The 13,716-nt window shown below is 48.3% G+C and overlaps 1 protein-coding gene across 1 annotated transcript in view; it reads right to left on the reverse strand.

Annotated features, from left to right (window-relative positions):
- Nucleotides 1–11,406, reverse strand: part of RANBP9 (RAN binding protein 9) — an 86,201-nt gene extending 74,795 nt beyond the window's left edge. The window contains exon 1 of the mRNA XM_049765245.1: nt 10,833–11,406. Within this exon, the coding sequence (XP_049621202.1) occupies nt 10,833–11,406 (574 nt within the window). The remainder of the gene's footprint in view (nt 1–10,832) is intronic.
- Between the last annotated feature and the right edge of the window lie 2,310 nt (nt 11,407–13,716).

Below are 13,716 nucleotides of genomic sequence, written 5' to 3' on the forward strand. Positions count from 1 at the left end.
AAGGGGAATATAAAACCTTTAACAGCTAAGGTTCAATGTTTAGTCCACCTGCCTATCTTTAGTTTTACAGACACACACAAAGGCCAGAATCGTTCCCTCCTCTAGGGTTGTTTTGCACCTTTGTAATATTTAAGCTTGTTTTGTCAGTCTACATTCTGACATGGGATTTTCCCTTTCCTCCAAAATGATTTTTTTTCTTCACTGACATACATTAGCATTCACCCTTTATGCCTTAAAGCTCTTAAGCTGATACATAATCAAGCACCCACAATTTCTCATACTTTCTCAGTCCTATATAATTCTCTGTGCTTTTCCTATTTCATCCTTTTTTTCTCCCAAATACTCCCCACCCCCGAAACCACTCATCTTTTTACCACCTCTACAGTTTTGCCTTTTCTAGGGTGTCGTTTCATTGAAATCATACCATCTTTTCAGACTGGTTTTTTTTTTCACTTGGCAAATATGCAAATTTATTGTAATATATGCATGCTTGTATGCATAAATGCATTTCTCTGTGTTAAGATCAATACCTATCTGCAGGGATGGATAGCTCATTTCTTGTTATCACTGAGTAATATTTCACTACATGGACTGCCGGTTTATTTATGCACCTATGCTTTTGGTGATTAGGAGGAAAGTTGCTATCAACATTCACGTGTGGGTTTTCGTGTGGGCGTAAGTTTCAAGTCAGCTGTGTAAATATCTAGGAGCTATGTTTAGCTTTGCTGGAAACTGCCAAGCCATCTTCCAAAGTGGCTGGAGTAAGAGAATGCTTACACATGCTGCCTGCACTCTCACCAGCAACTGGCACCAGCACAGCCTTTCTTGGATTTAAGTTCTTCTAAAGATATGCATCTTTTTTTTTTTTTTTTTTTTGGTTTTTGGGCCACACCCGGCATTGCTCAGGGGTTACTCCTGGCTGTCTGCTCAGAAATAGCTCCTGGCAGGCATGGGGGACCATATGGGACACCGGGATTCGAACCAACCACCTTTGGTCCTGGATCGGCTGCTTGCAAGGCAAACACCGCTGTGCTATCTCTCCGGGCCCTAAAGATATGCATCTTAACCTGTTATGGGTTGGGTTTTTTTTGGGGGGGGGAGGTTGGGGGGTTAATGGTGAAAGAGAACACCCAGAACAGAATTTTTCATTTTGATTAAACAGCTGTCAGGTACTTATACCTCTTAAGAAAGCCTAATCTCAGGACTTAAGACTGTGAAGAAGGCCCAGTTCATGGCTGTGATAGCTGGCACAAATACCCTGGGAAGAAAACTGAGCTTCTATTTCATCAAGCCTTATATTTTCATCACGTTCTGGTCAGCGTTCCATGGTTTTTAAGCAGTCTACACCAGCCCCATTTCCCCCATACTTTATTACCCTTTATGCTCAATTTTATAGAAAAGAGGAAGTTTCCCCAACAACATGTTTTTTTGGGTGATTTTTCACTTGTTTTAAGTACTTCATGGAAGGTATTCAGGAAATATACTAAAGAATACAGGGAATCACTCGGTAATGTGTAGCATAGGACAGTATCGTCACCTCCAAAACCAGAGGAGGTATCATGGTCTAAATCCATGTACTAGGGGCTCATGAACCTAAAAGAAATAAGAAGTCCAGTACATCTCTCCATGCAGATGCCATGACTACTAGGAAAGTTGCTCTTGCATATGAGGATTCAAGGAGAAGGGCTTGGAGTCGTCTCCTCGGTCTCCCAGACCCCCTCCAGGAGCCAGTTGGAGGCCAAAAGACATGGGGGCCAGTGGGAGTCCTTTTCCCTCTTATCTTTGTTCATGTTTTTTCTTTTGCCTCCCTCACCCCACATTTCTGGCATAAGAGCCAACTTGCCTATATCTTCCTCTTGGAAGCATCTCCACCTCCATCCTCTCCCCTTTCTGAAACTGCACCCCTATACATCTCTTCAGCACCAAAAGCATGCTAACCACCTCAATTCTGGCACCTTTTTCCTTTTTTCTGTTGCAGGTTGGGCTACACCTGGAAAACATTTAAGCACTCTTTAAAAAAAAAAAAAACTCGATTTCCCTCAAAAGTCCTATTTCCATCACACCCAAACAGCAATATCACAGTCACTCCACATTACCTCCTGTTTAAGCCGCTGGTCTCTGCTGAATAAAGCCCAACAATCCCTGTAAACAGCCACTAGGGCGAACTGATGGTGTCAGCAGAGATCTCCCACCACTCTCAACAAAACACCCCGGCATCTTCGGGTCAACCAGTTTCCACTCTCTCTGCCAATGGCTAGACTGCATTTCATGGTTCACTTAAGACAGTCGACATCTGTAGGTTTAAGTCTTACTAATATTCTGTAAAGCAAACAACCTAGGCTTAAATTCCACTTTTACATTCTACCAGTCATGTTCTGCTCTGCACTCCCATTATAAGCTGGTTGGTATCATCACCTCTTCCCCATTATGAACAAGAGCAGTATGTACTCCCCCTCCCTCCACAACTATCCCACCTCTGTTCCTGAACCACTCCCCCCCCCCACCCCCCCACCCCCCCCACCACCCCCCCACCCCCGCTTATCCTTCTCCTCCCTGCTCTTTTTTTCCCCCTCACACTATATGGTCAGTGTTCCCAAAATATAGAGGATAAGATCATATGCTTTTGAGCTATAACTGTAAATAAGTAATGCACTGGGATTGGTAGTTGAGTATAATGAACCTCTTTGTGACTTCCAGGCAATAAAAACTGGTATTATTTTTTTACTATCATATCTCTTTTATTTGTTTAAATATATTAAATTTGTAGGCATTTGTCAGGATGACATACCTTGGAGTACAATCAGACTCTCATCCATATCGTTCTGTCGTTTTACCCACACTATAAAATTAAAACGACACTTACTTATAAATAATAAAGGTCTCTTAACAGTACTTTACAAATGATTGTTTTAAGGGCAATCTTGACCATGTAGATTTTCATCTCATCTGCTAAATTTGAGGCTGATCTCCAAGGAAAATGTTAACCCCATCAATCTTTCAAATAAACCTTGCATTTAACCTTCCTCATCTTCTCAGTCATCTGTCCATCTTTTTTTTTTTTTTTCAGAAGTAATTTATATTCCCTATCCTTTGTGGTTTTGAACCTATTTACTGATTTTCGGTCCCATCAGTTTAAACTGATCTCCCTAAGGTCACAATGATCTAATTTCCAAACCCAGTGAAAGCATTTTCATGTCTATCTCCCTAGGCCTATCTGCTGCATTTGAAGGACCATTTATTCATTTCTGACCTCCTCTGCTAGAATTCTGTACCAAGATCTTTTCTGTCCAGTTACCTCTAGGGACTCCCTCCAGTCTGTCATAGTTGTTTTTGGAGGGGGCCAGACCCGGTAACACTCTGGGGTTACTCCTGGCTATGCGCTCAGAAATCGCTCCATATGAGACGCCAGGGAATCGAACAGCAGTCCATCCTAGGTTAGCACGTGCAAGGCAGACGCCCTACTGCTTACCGAACCACTCCAGCCCCTCCCCCCTTCAGTCTTTTAATATTGGTACTAAGAACAGTCCCATCTTTGGCTCCCCACACCAGTCTCTGAATTCCAACTTTCCCAAAAGGAGAATCCCAAGACCTAGACCTCCCTCTCCTCCAAGATGCATCACTGAAGTGATGTGCCACATCCTAGCAGATCTATGCATCTATGCATCCTCCCTACTGAAAGAAGTGGAGCCCTGACTAGCCCTGACTATACCAGAAAGACATCAAATACACCTGCCACAGCTACCTCAAATCCCCATAAATGATTCCACACAGGTTAACGCAGTTGATAGTTACACCACGCAAATAAAGCAAGGTGACAATTCCCAACTAAGCAGGATGGCAGTTTGTGAAGCCAATCTGGTAAATCTTAAAGGAATTTAAAGTCAAAAGGAGCAGGTAAGTCAGCTGGATGAAGGAAAAGAGGGGAGAGAAGGGAAAATCCAGAGAAGTGGCCATTGTTTGTTGTTGTTATTATTGTTGCTATATCGGTACAACAGTAGACAAAGTGAAAGTCATGTACTCCTGATGCTTAGGAGTGTTAAGTCACTTTCACCGGTGAGAACAGGTTCGTTCTGTAAAGCCATTTTTTTGGCTTCTCTTGGTTTCCATGAAGACTGATCATATAGCTACGATTCCCATGTTTTCTTAACTCTGCACATATAAAAATAAGTCCCTGTAATTATTATGTGATACACAATTCACTGCAAAAAATAAAATAAATAACACCCCAAGAGCTAGAGAAATTCACGCATTATCCTTGGTGTAGTCTTTCTCCATCACTGTATCCTGTCAGTACAACTTGAAAACATGACACAAGTGTCTGTTCTTTGCAACTCGTACCACTGACCTTATTTTATTTCTCAAGCACTCTGCCGCAACAGCCTTCTAAATGAGTCTGCTATTTTCCAAGCCTGTACCCATTAAATCCATTCTCCATTTGGTTGTGCAATTTGACGAAAATGAAAATATGAGCAAATCACTTCCTATTTAAAATCCTCTGGCCACTCCTCTGATCCTGCAGAATGAAATCGCATTCAATAATTGATAAGGCTTCTCAAAATCTCTTCCTTGTCACATCTCAATTTCAACAACCCAAAATGGCTAGCAAATTCACACACATTCTCTCCTCTAAACGGTTGACACTTTTTCACTTGTGATCTCAAACCCTGTTCCTCACCCTTTTAACTGACAGCTTTTAAGACGAACGTTCCCCACCCCTTCCCCTGAAGCCCTACCCATTCCCTCCAAAATTCTGTCCCTGACCCACCATCTTCCTCTCTTCCACTGCCGGGCAGAGACCAACCTGATCTCTGTCTTCCACAGTCCTCTCTGGAAAGCTTCCCTCAGGATACTCGCTGTTCTATGCCCTTCAGCTCTGTTCACTGGAAGGCAGTAATATCTTACTCACTTCTGAGGGCCCAGAACCTGGCACATGGTCACTAAAGCTTCTTGACTAGGGGAAGGAATAAACAGAAGGCACAGCATCTATGCAAACTGTAGCAATTGCTCACTAGATCATCATCACTGCAGTCCACTTTTCTGTAACTGTGATGACGGACTCCATCCTTGCCATTTCCTGGACTTTTCTAGGTTAATTTACCAAAAGTCGGGATTTCTGGGAAAAGTTGTTTGGTTTTCAAATGTTTTGATTAAAAAAAAAAAACAACTTATCAGTGTCCTATAATCTAAGAGACAATCTGTCTTGGTAGGCAGGCAAATATCTGTCAGTATAAGGAGGTACAAGATGTTAGATAAGCAATTACCTTTAGAAAGCATTTAGGCCTGATGACCAGTGATACCAAGAGAAAGGGCATCTGGCAGAGGAAAAACACCACCTAACCTATTCAACTACACCAACCTATTAAGTTAGATACCACAACAATGCTTAAACTAAAAATGCAATTTACCGTTTCATTGCACCCTATTTTTCATTAACTTTTTAATTATCTTTTTTTTGAAGCTACCCTAAAAACAAAGCATCAGGACTTTACTACATTAGCATATTCACATTCACACATATCACATTCACACACACCACAGAAGTTGACTAATTTTCACATCAACAACTCTTGGGTCAGGGCCAGAGCGGTAGGTAGGGCGTTTGCCTTGCATGCGGCCGACCAGGGAGGGACCAGACTCTATTCCCTGCAACCCATAAGGTCCCCTCACCCATCGTGCCAGGGGCGATTTCTGAGTGCAAAGCCAGAAGTAGCCCTTGAGCGCAGCCAGGTGTGGCCCAGAAACCAATTAATCAATCAATAAAGTTTTTTTAAAAAGAAAACCTCTCAGGTCAGGAGTATAGCTCAGAGGTGGAGTATCTGTCTTGATGTGAGACAGTGGGACTGATTCTCGGCATGAACCTCCAGTCTGCTCCCCCCAAAAGAATATTATCACACCTCACTCGGGGCTCATCTGCACACAAACACCCCAGTTTGGGAACACTCTTCCTTTACTTTATAATCTGTCTCTTTCCTATCTCAGACTTCCTAAATAAACCATGTTTTAATTAGAATTTATTTTGAAAGTCAACAATTCTTCCAAGATTTCTAAATGACATCAATGGATTTTATATATCTGAGCTAATTAAGTGCTGTACAAAATACGGGTAGGGGCAATAGCTCTAAATTTAGAGTTCCACGAAAATCTGTTTCCAGTCCTGGCTAGCATGTGAACGAAAGGCTCTAAGCTCCAGGTGCTCCCATATATTCACACTCTAAAATGAGAATCTACAGTCCTGCCTCTATACCCACACTGAGCAAATGTACACCAGGAAGAGAAGTACAACAGAATGTTTTGTAAAGTAACCAAACTGATTAAAATCACAAATATGCAATCATAATTCAAACACTTTGACCCAATCCACTGTCATAGCCATTAAAAAAGCCTTAAATTGTAATAGCATTACGTATATGTCAAAAATGGCCACAATGTTACTTATTCAAAGCTAAAAAGGGGAGAGAGGGGGGGTTCGGAGCGGTGGTGCAAACGTTAAGGCATTTTGCTTTGCACATGCTAACCTAGGATGAACCACAGTTCAATCCCTGGGCGTCCCATATGGTCCCCTGAGCCAGGGGCAATTTCTGAGCGCATAGCATCACCTGGTGTGGCACAAAAAGCAAAAAAAAAAAAGTTTTTTTTTTTTTTTTTAATAAAAGCACAGGTAAGGCGTTTGCCTTGCACAGAGCCAACACAGGAAGGACCCCAGTTCGAATGCTGGCATCCCAGATGGCTCCAAGCCTGCCAGGAGTAAACCCTGAGCAGAGCCAGGAGTAAACCCTGAGCGCTGGCAGGTGTGACCCCAAAACCAAATAAAAATAAAAATAAAAGCCCATCCCTGGAGGTTTCAATAGCTGATTGATACATGACTGTTGGGCACAAGTTCTTTTTTCCTTTTGGGGGGACTCCCCAAACTGCAGTGCTTAAGGGTTGTTACTCCTGGCTCTGCTGCACTCAAGCATCACTCCTGAAAGTGTACTGGTGACGATAGGGGATGCCAGAGATGGCATCTGGATGGGGCTGGTTGCGTGCCAGGTGTGCCACTGTATATACCCTGCCCCTAGACACAAGGTCTTTTTAAAAAGTTCACCATATAGACAAATCCTATTAATTCCTCTGCAATCCAATCAACTTTGCTACACGGCTGGCCGCGCCTAATAGGAATCCCTTCAAACCATTTAAGGTTCCAAAATCAGTAATAGCAACTCAAAAGAACATCTTAAAAACAGAATTATGGTCAGAGAAAAAGGGATTAAGGATTTCTAGCTCAAATATAAGGAAAATCATGACTCTGAAAAATACTGATATTGTTAAATAAAAGTAGCATGAAGAAACACTTTATAGATACTAGTTATATATTTTTTTCTTTACCTTTTTTGTGGGTGAGGGAGAACATACCCAGCTGTACTCAGAGCTTACTCCTGGAGGGCTCCTGAAACTATATGAGATGGAGGGGACTCTCTCTGCACCAGCTTCATGCAAGGCAAGCACCTTCCCTGATCTACTTCTCCAGTTCCATAGGTTTTTGTTTGTTTGTTTGTTTGGGGCCACACCGGCAGTGCTCAAGGGTAATTACCCCTGGCTCTTCGCTCAGAAATCGCTCCCAGCTCAGGGGACCATATGGGATACCAGGGATCGAACCTGGATCAGTCCCGGGTTGGCCACTTGCAAGGCAAAAGCCCTACCGCTATGCTATTGCTCGAGCCCCTCCATAGATATTTTTTAATGTGAAGTTCTGAAATTGCTCAGGTAAAGTTAATGCAGCACAATGATAGGCCAAAGTAAAGGTCTGTCCTCTTATTTTATGACTTCAGTCCTATATTATCCATCATGTATGACACATTCCTTTTGCTTCCTAAGAGTTACACACACACACACACACACACACACACACACACGGCAAGGGAGAGACAAAGGGGAGAAGAGGGAGAAAGGATGACAACAAAATCTGTTCTTCCAGAAGTGATGGTTTATATTTTCAAGAAAGTAAATCTTAGTATTACACAACAGAAAGTAACAGAGGCCAAAAGGAAAAATAACTCAGAGCAGCATCATAAATATTCCAAACGCAACCAATTTCACTGAAAGCATGCACTTTTCACTGACCCACAAAGTCAAATTTAAGTAAAAGGAGTTAGTAAAAACTAATCAAGGCATGTCAACAGGGTTAAGTAAAACGATAATCAGAGCTCTTCGGTAGCATGAAGATTCAGAGCTGAAAATTTCCTTGCCAAACATCCAGCATCTCTCAACTCCCTCATCACTCAGGAAGAATCCGAGGCCCTGTCTTATCACATCCCTAAAATCACAGATGATTGCAGGACTCAAGGTAGGATTCTTTGTTCAATAGTCTTCCCACATCTTCTGCCCTAATTTTATAAGGTAATAATTAACCCTCAAATAAATGCAAAAGAAAGTTTTGTGGAGTCTAACAAAAGCATTCTGGCAGCCAGATCAAAAGCAATTATTTTATAGCCTAGCATTGTGCACACAAATTTTGTTTTCAATAATAATCTTCACCAAATTTAAAAAAATAAAAAGGTCCAAACGTCAGGGAAAACAAAACTCCAATATTCTAAATTTTTTTTTGTCATTTAGATTAGAGAATATAACCCTTACATTGAAAATACCTCCTTAGAGCTACTGATAAAAACATAAGGAATATTCAACAAGGCCTATTTTTGTGCGGGATCCTTCGCAGCCAAATCATGCTGGTAGGTTTCTGTTGGCTTTCTCCTTTCCGATTAAACAGTGACTTATTTATCAAGACTCTTCTCAAATTTCTGGCTTAGGTACTTAAAAAAAAATTAACCACAACGCTGCTTATCTCCTCTCTATTCGTGTCACCAAAATCTGGTCCAGACCCTCCCTTTGTAGCCAATCAAAATGAAGCTGCTAAAATGTAAAAAGCTCCTGCTTCAGGCCTGGGGCCTAAAAAATATTGGATTTTTTCTTTTCCAGGAAGACTGGTACATTCGATTAATTCCCCCCCACACACACACAGACACACATACACACACAGAAACTTAACAGCATGTGGTTTAATTTGGGCTAAGGCTCAAAATGCCCATCGCAGTTTGTAATTGGACACACAAATGATCTGTTTAAATAGCTTTGTTTTAACACGAGAGGTGAACGGAGAAGGAAGAAAAATACAGTCTACGGTATTTGTTGCCTTTTTTCCTCCCTTCCCCAAGCAGCAGGTGTAAAATATAAATCAATTTGGTTCAGGATGCCTAATATAAATAGATATGTATTTTTTTTTAAATGTTTAAGCCCTTGTTTTCCACAAGACGTCACATAATACCAACACATAAACACAAGCATGTCCAGCCACTAGCGGTCGGTTTCTGCGTCTCAAAGAAACAAGCCCTTTTTGGGGGGGAAGAAAAGGAGGTGGTCTTGCCTCTCCCTCTCCCTCTGCCACCGGGTTGGCTTTCCAGCAGGGCACACACACCGTCGGCCAACTTGGGCCCCGGGTCCCTCAAGGTCCCGGAAGACCCATCTCTGGCCTCGTTTCGAACCAAATCGGCCGCTGCCTTTCTCTGCTCCAACCAAGCCTCTCTCTCTTGATGAGATCGAAATCAGACCTGAGAATCAGGCAAGCCCCCCCCCCTGCCCCCACGTAAGAGGAGAACGCCGGACGCCCCACACCACCTGGAGAACAATGTAACCCAACTCCGCGCGCCCCTGGATTTCTCCATCCTGAGCCCCAAGCAAGATTGATCTTGATCGGATCATCGGCCCAGGGAAATCAGAAAGCGAGTGAAGGACGGGGGTGCCCTGTCATGGACGGTGGGGGGCACACTCCCCCAAAACCAACACCACCAAAGGTGTCCAAGATTTGCTAACAATAAGCCTTGCGCCCTGTCATGCATGGGGAGAGGGGTGCACCCCCCCCAAAAAAAAAACACCACCACCAAAGATCCAAAATTTGCCTATAATAAGCCTTGGAAGAGGGGCTCAGGGGCACACCACCGTGGGGGGGTGCATTGTACTTATCTTCCCCGTTATGCCACCCCCAACCCCCCCGAAAAAATAAAATCCCTCCCTCAGGACCGTGCTGCAGGCGGTTGCAGCAGCAACAGCAAAGGCAGCACAACACCAGGGAGTGGGGGAGACAGGGACACAGACAGAATCTGTGTGTATGTGTGGTGGGAGGGGGGAAACGGCGGGGACATCCCACTTTTTCCCATTTCTCCACTTCACTTTCCCCCTCCTAAGAATAAGTAAGAAAGCTGGGAAGACCGGCTCAGGGGCACATCACCCCGAGGGTGCATTGTACTTACCTTCCCCGTTGTGCCACCCCCTACACCCCCGAAAAAACAAAAATCCTCCCTCATGACCACGCTGCAGCCGGGGCAGCAGACAGACAGAATCAGTCTGGGGGGAGGGAGAGAACGGCGGGGACCCCCGCACTTTTTTTTTCCACGTTTCCATGTCTCCACTTCACTTTCCCCTCAGGGAGGGGGGGACGCAATCGTCGTTTTCATCCTCCTCATCGTCGTGGTGCATGCATGGACGCATGCATATCTGTACATATACCTTTCCTGTGCACCCAGAGATAATCGTGCTTGCAGATCTATACATAAGGCTTTGTAATGCACCCCGAGATTGTCGTGCGTGCAGATCCCTGTACCTTTAGGATGCACCCTCAGAGCTGCCCGCATGCATAGAAACGTGTGTGCACCCCGAGATCTCCGTGCAGGCCAGCAAATGCAGATCCCTTCCTAGTGCACCCCGAGATCGCCGTGCAATGCCCGCAGATGCGTATCCCTTCCTAGCGCACCCCGAGATGGTCGTGCAACGCGTGTGTGTAAGCTCAGCTCCGCATATACCTTTATAATGCACCCTCAGATTGTTCTGCGAGAGGCCGATGTAGCTGAACTTGTCCTTGGGGCTCCAGGAGCGGGGGAGCGGCGTCTCCTGCTCGTCCACGGCCGGGTAGAGGCGCTTGAGGCGCCGCTGCAGCTCCTTCTCCTGCTCGTTGAGGGCCGAGTCGCCGTGCGGGAAAGGCGCCGACGCGCTGCCGCCGCTGCAATTGGTGCTGCCGCTGCTGCCGCTGTTGCAGTGGGCGCCGCTGTTGCAGCCCGCCGCCAGGGCCGAGCCCGGGGTCCCCGCGGGCGCCGAGGAGGGTCCCGGGGCGGCGGCGGCCGGAGGCGGCGGCGGCGGCGGCGGAGGCGGCGGCGGCGGCGCGGCGGCGGCCGGGGGCGGCGGCGGGGGCGGCGGCGGGTGCAGCAGCAGCGCGGCCGCCGCGGCCCCGAGTCCTCCACCGCCCGGGCCCGGGGACGCGGCCGGGGACGAGACGGCGCCGACGGGGAGCGCGGGCAGCACCACCCCGGCCCCGGGGCCCGGCGGCTGCGGCGGCTGCTGCGGCGGCTGCTGCGGCGGTGGCGGCTGCTGCCCGGACATCCCGGCCGCGCTGCGCCCGCTCTGGCTCTCTCTCTCTCTCCGCACCTACCTTCTCCCCTTCCTGCCTGCCTTCCTGCCTTCCCTCTCGCCTCAGCCGCTGACTGACTCCTGCCGCGCCCGCCCCGGAAGCCGGCAGGCGGCGGGAGGGCCGCGCGCGACGGTTTGAGGCGGACCCAGGCGGCCTGAGGCGGCCTGAGGCGGGCGCAGGCGGTGGGGTCCGCCTCAGGGCGGCTGGTTCCCCCTTGAGGTGGGAAACCGGAAGTGAGGGCGACGACGACGGACGGCGGCTGCGCGCCACGGCTGGGGCCCGAGGGGCGTGGTTATGGCCCAATGGGGCGGGGCTGAGGTCCTAGGGGCGGGGCTAATGCCTTACGGAGGCGGGGCTGAGGCCGGGCAGCGTCGCGCGACGACGGCTGCGCGCCTCGGCTAAGGCCTCAGGGGGCGGGGCTAAGGCCCGAGGGGGCGGGGCTGTGGCCTATGGGGCGTGGCGGAGGCCTTAGGGGCGTGGCTAAGGCCCAAGGAGAACGGGCTGAGGCTGGGCAAAGGCGCGCGACGACGCTGACGGCTGCGCGCCTCCGCTAAGGCCCGAAGGGGCGTGGCTATGATCCGAGGGGCGGAGCTGTGGCCTATAGGGCGTGGCTAAGGCCCAAGGAGGCGGGGCTGAGGTCGGGTACTGGCGCGCGACGACGCTGACGGCTGCGCGCCTCAGCTGAGGCCCCGAGGGGGCGTAGCTAAAGCCCTGTGGGGCGTGGCTTAGCCCCAAGAAAGGCGGGTCTGCGGCCGGGCAGCGGTGCGCGACGACGAAGGCTTAAGCATCAAGCTTAAGCCCGAGGGGGCGTGGCTTAGGCTCAAGTGAGGCTGGGCTGAGGACGAGCAGCGGAGCGCGACGGCGACGGCTGCGCGCCTCAGCTGAAGCCCGAGGGGGCGTGGCTACGGCCTTAGCGGGCGGGCTGAGGCCTAAGGGGCGTGGCTTAGGGCCAAAGGAGGCGGGGCTGAGGCCGGGCAGAGGCGCACGACGACGACGGCTGCGCGCCACAGCTGAGGCCCCCCAAGGGGCGTGAATAAGGCCAGAGTGGGTGTGGCTGATGTCTAAGGGGCGTGGTTTATGCCCAAGGGAGGCGGGGCTGAGGCCGGGCACTGGCGCGCGACGACGACGACCGAGGCGAGCTGAGTGAGCCGAGGTGAAGCGGGAGTTGAGGCGCGTTGGCTGCTGCGCTCGCGGCTGTTTCCGGGGCGGGGAGGAGAGGGGCGGGGCCTGGAGAGGGGCGGGGCCTAATGGGATAGGTCTAAGGGGGTCCCCGACGGGCGGAGCCTCAGCGATTCTTTCTCCGGCTGACGTCCCATCTACTCCCCCTAGGGCCCCCCTCCCTGTCAGGACTCCCCGCCGGCTTCTCTCTTTCTCTTTTTCACTCAGTCTCTCGCCCCCAGGCAGAAGTAGTCGAGCCCCGACTCAGACTTGCCCCCCAAAGCGCTGGGAGGGGGGTTTGGGGGATCAAATAGGGGGAGGGCCCAAAAGTTAGGGAGAGAGTTCACCTGACCCATATGCGCCTCCCCCCAAGGGCTGGTCCATGGAGATTGCAGGATAATTTTTGGGGGTCCTAGAGGGGTTTGGGGGTTTTGGGGTTTGGGGTGGGGAGGTCCCAGGCTGGGTCTTCTCCACCTTGCTGGTACCTTCTGCAGATTGCTCGACTCGACCTCACACCCTCCTACAGTCCTGGAAATTGGGGTTGTCTTCGTTAACTTCTGGGGACTACAGTGAACTGGGCCCCCCCCCAGGACCACCTGTGTCAACCTTTTGCATGTACCTCGACCGACTTGCAAAAGATAGATGATAGATAGATTCATTAGCTTTCCACCACAGACCTCTTTGTTAAGTTGCAGAGAATTGTGCATTTTTTTTAGAATATTTTGGGGGGCCGTTTTGTTTTTGAACGAGAAGATATTCACTGAGGTCAGCAGAGTGAAAAAATTTTAAAAAAAAAGGACTCCCCACTTTGCAATTCTCAAAAAAAGAAATAGGACACCCCACTTTGCAATTCTCTATGCCCTGCTTTGCATGGAGGATGGACGGTCTTGCTTTGACCTGCCCGTTGTTGGGCCCTCAGACCAACCCCAACGATTGCTATTCTGTTCTCATCTCAACCCCTTTTATTTAGATTCGCCTTTCCTCCCCGCTTTCAGTAAAATGGCACTTGACCCATGTAAAGGAAATGATAAAAATTCAAGAACCTATTCTTTATCTTCCAAGGAGAAGATGATAATAATTTGGCCAAATAGGCAAGGAGCATTTTTGCTGAATAGGGGATTATT

This window comes from Suncus etruscus, chromosome 18 (assembly GCF_024139225.1).
Source record: "Suncus etruscus isolate mSunEtr1 chromosome 18, mSunEtr1.pri.cur, whole genome shotgun sequence".
NCBI lineage: Eukaryota > Metazoa > Chordata > Mammalia > Eulipotyphla > Soricidae > Suncus > Suncus etruscus.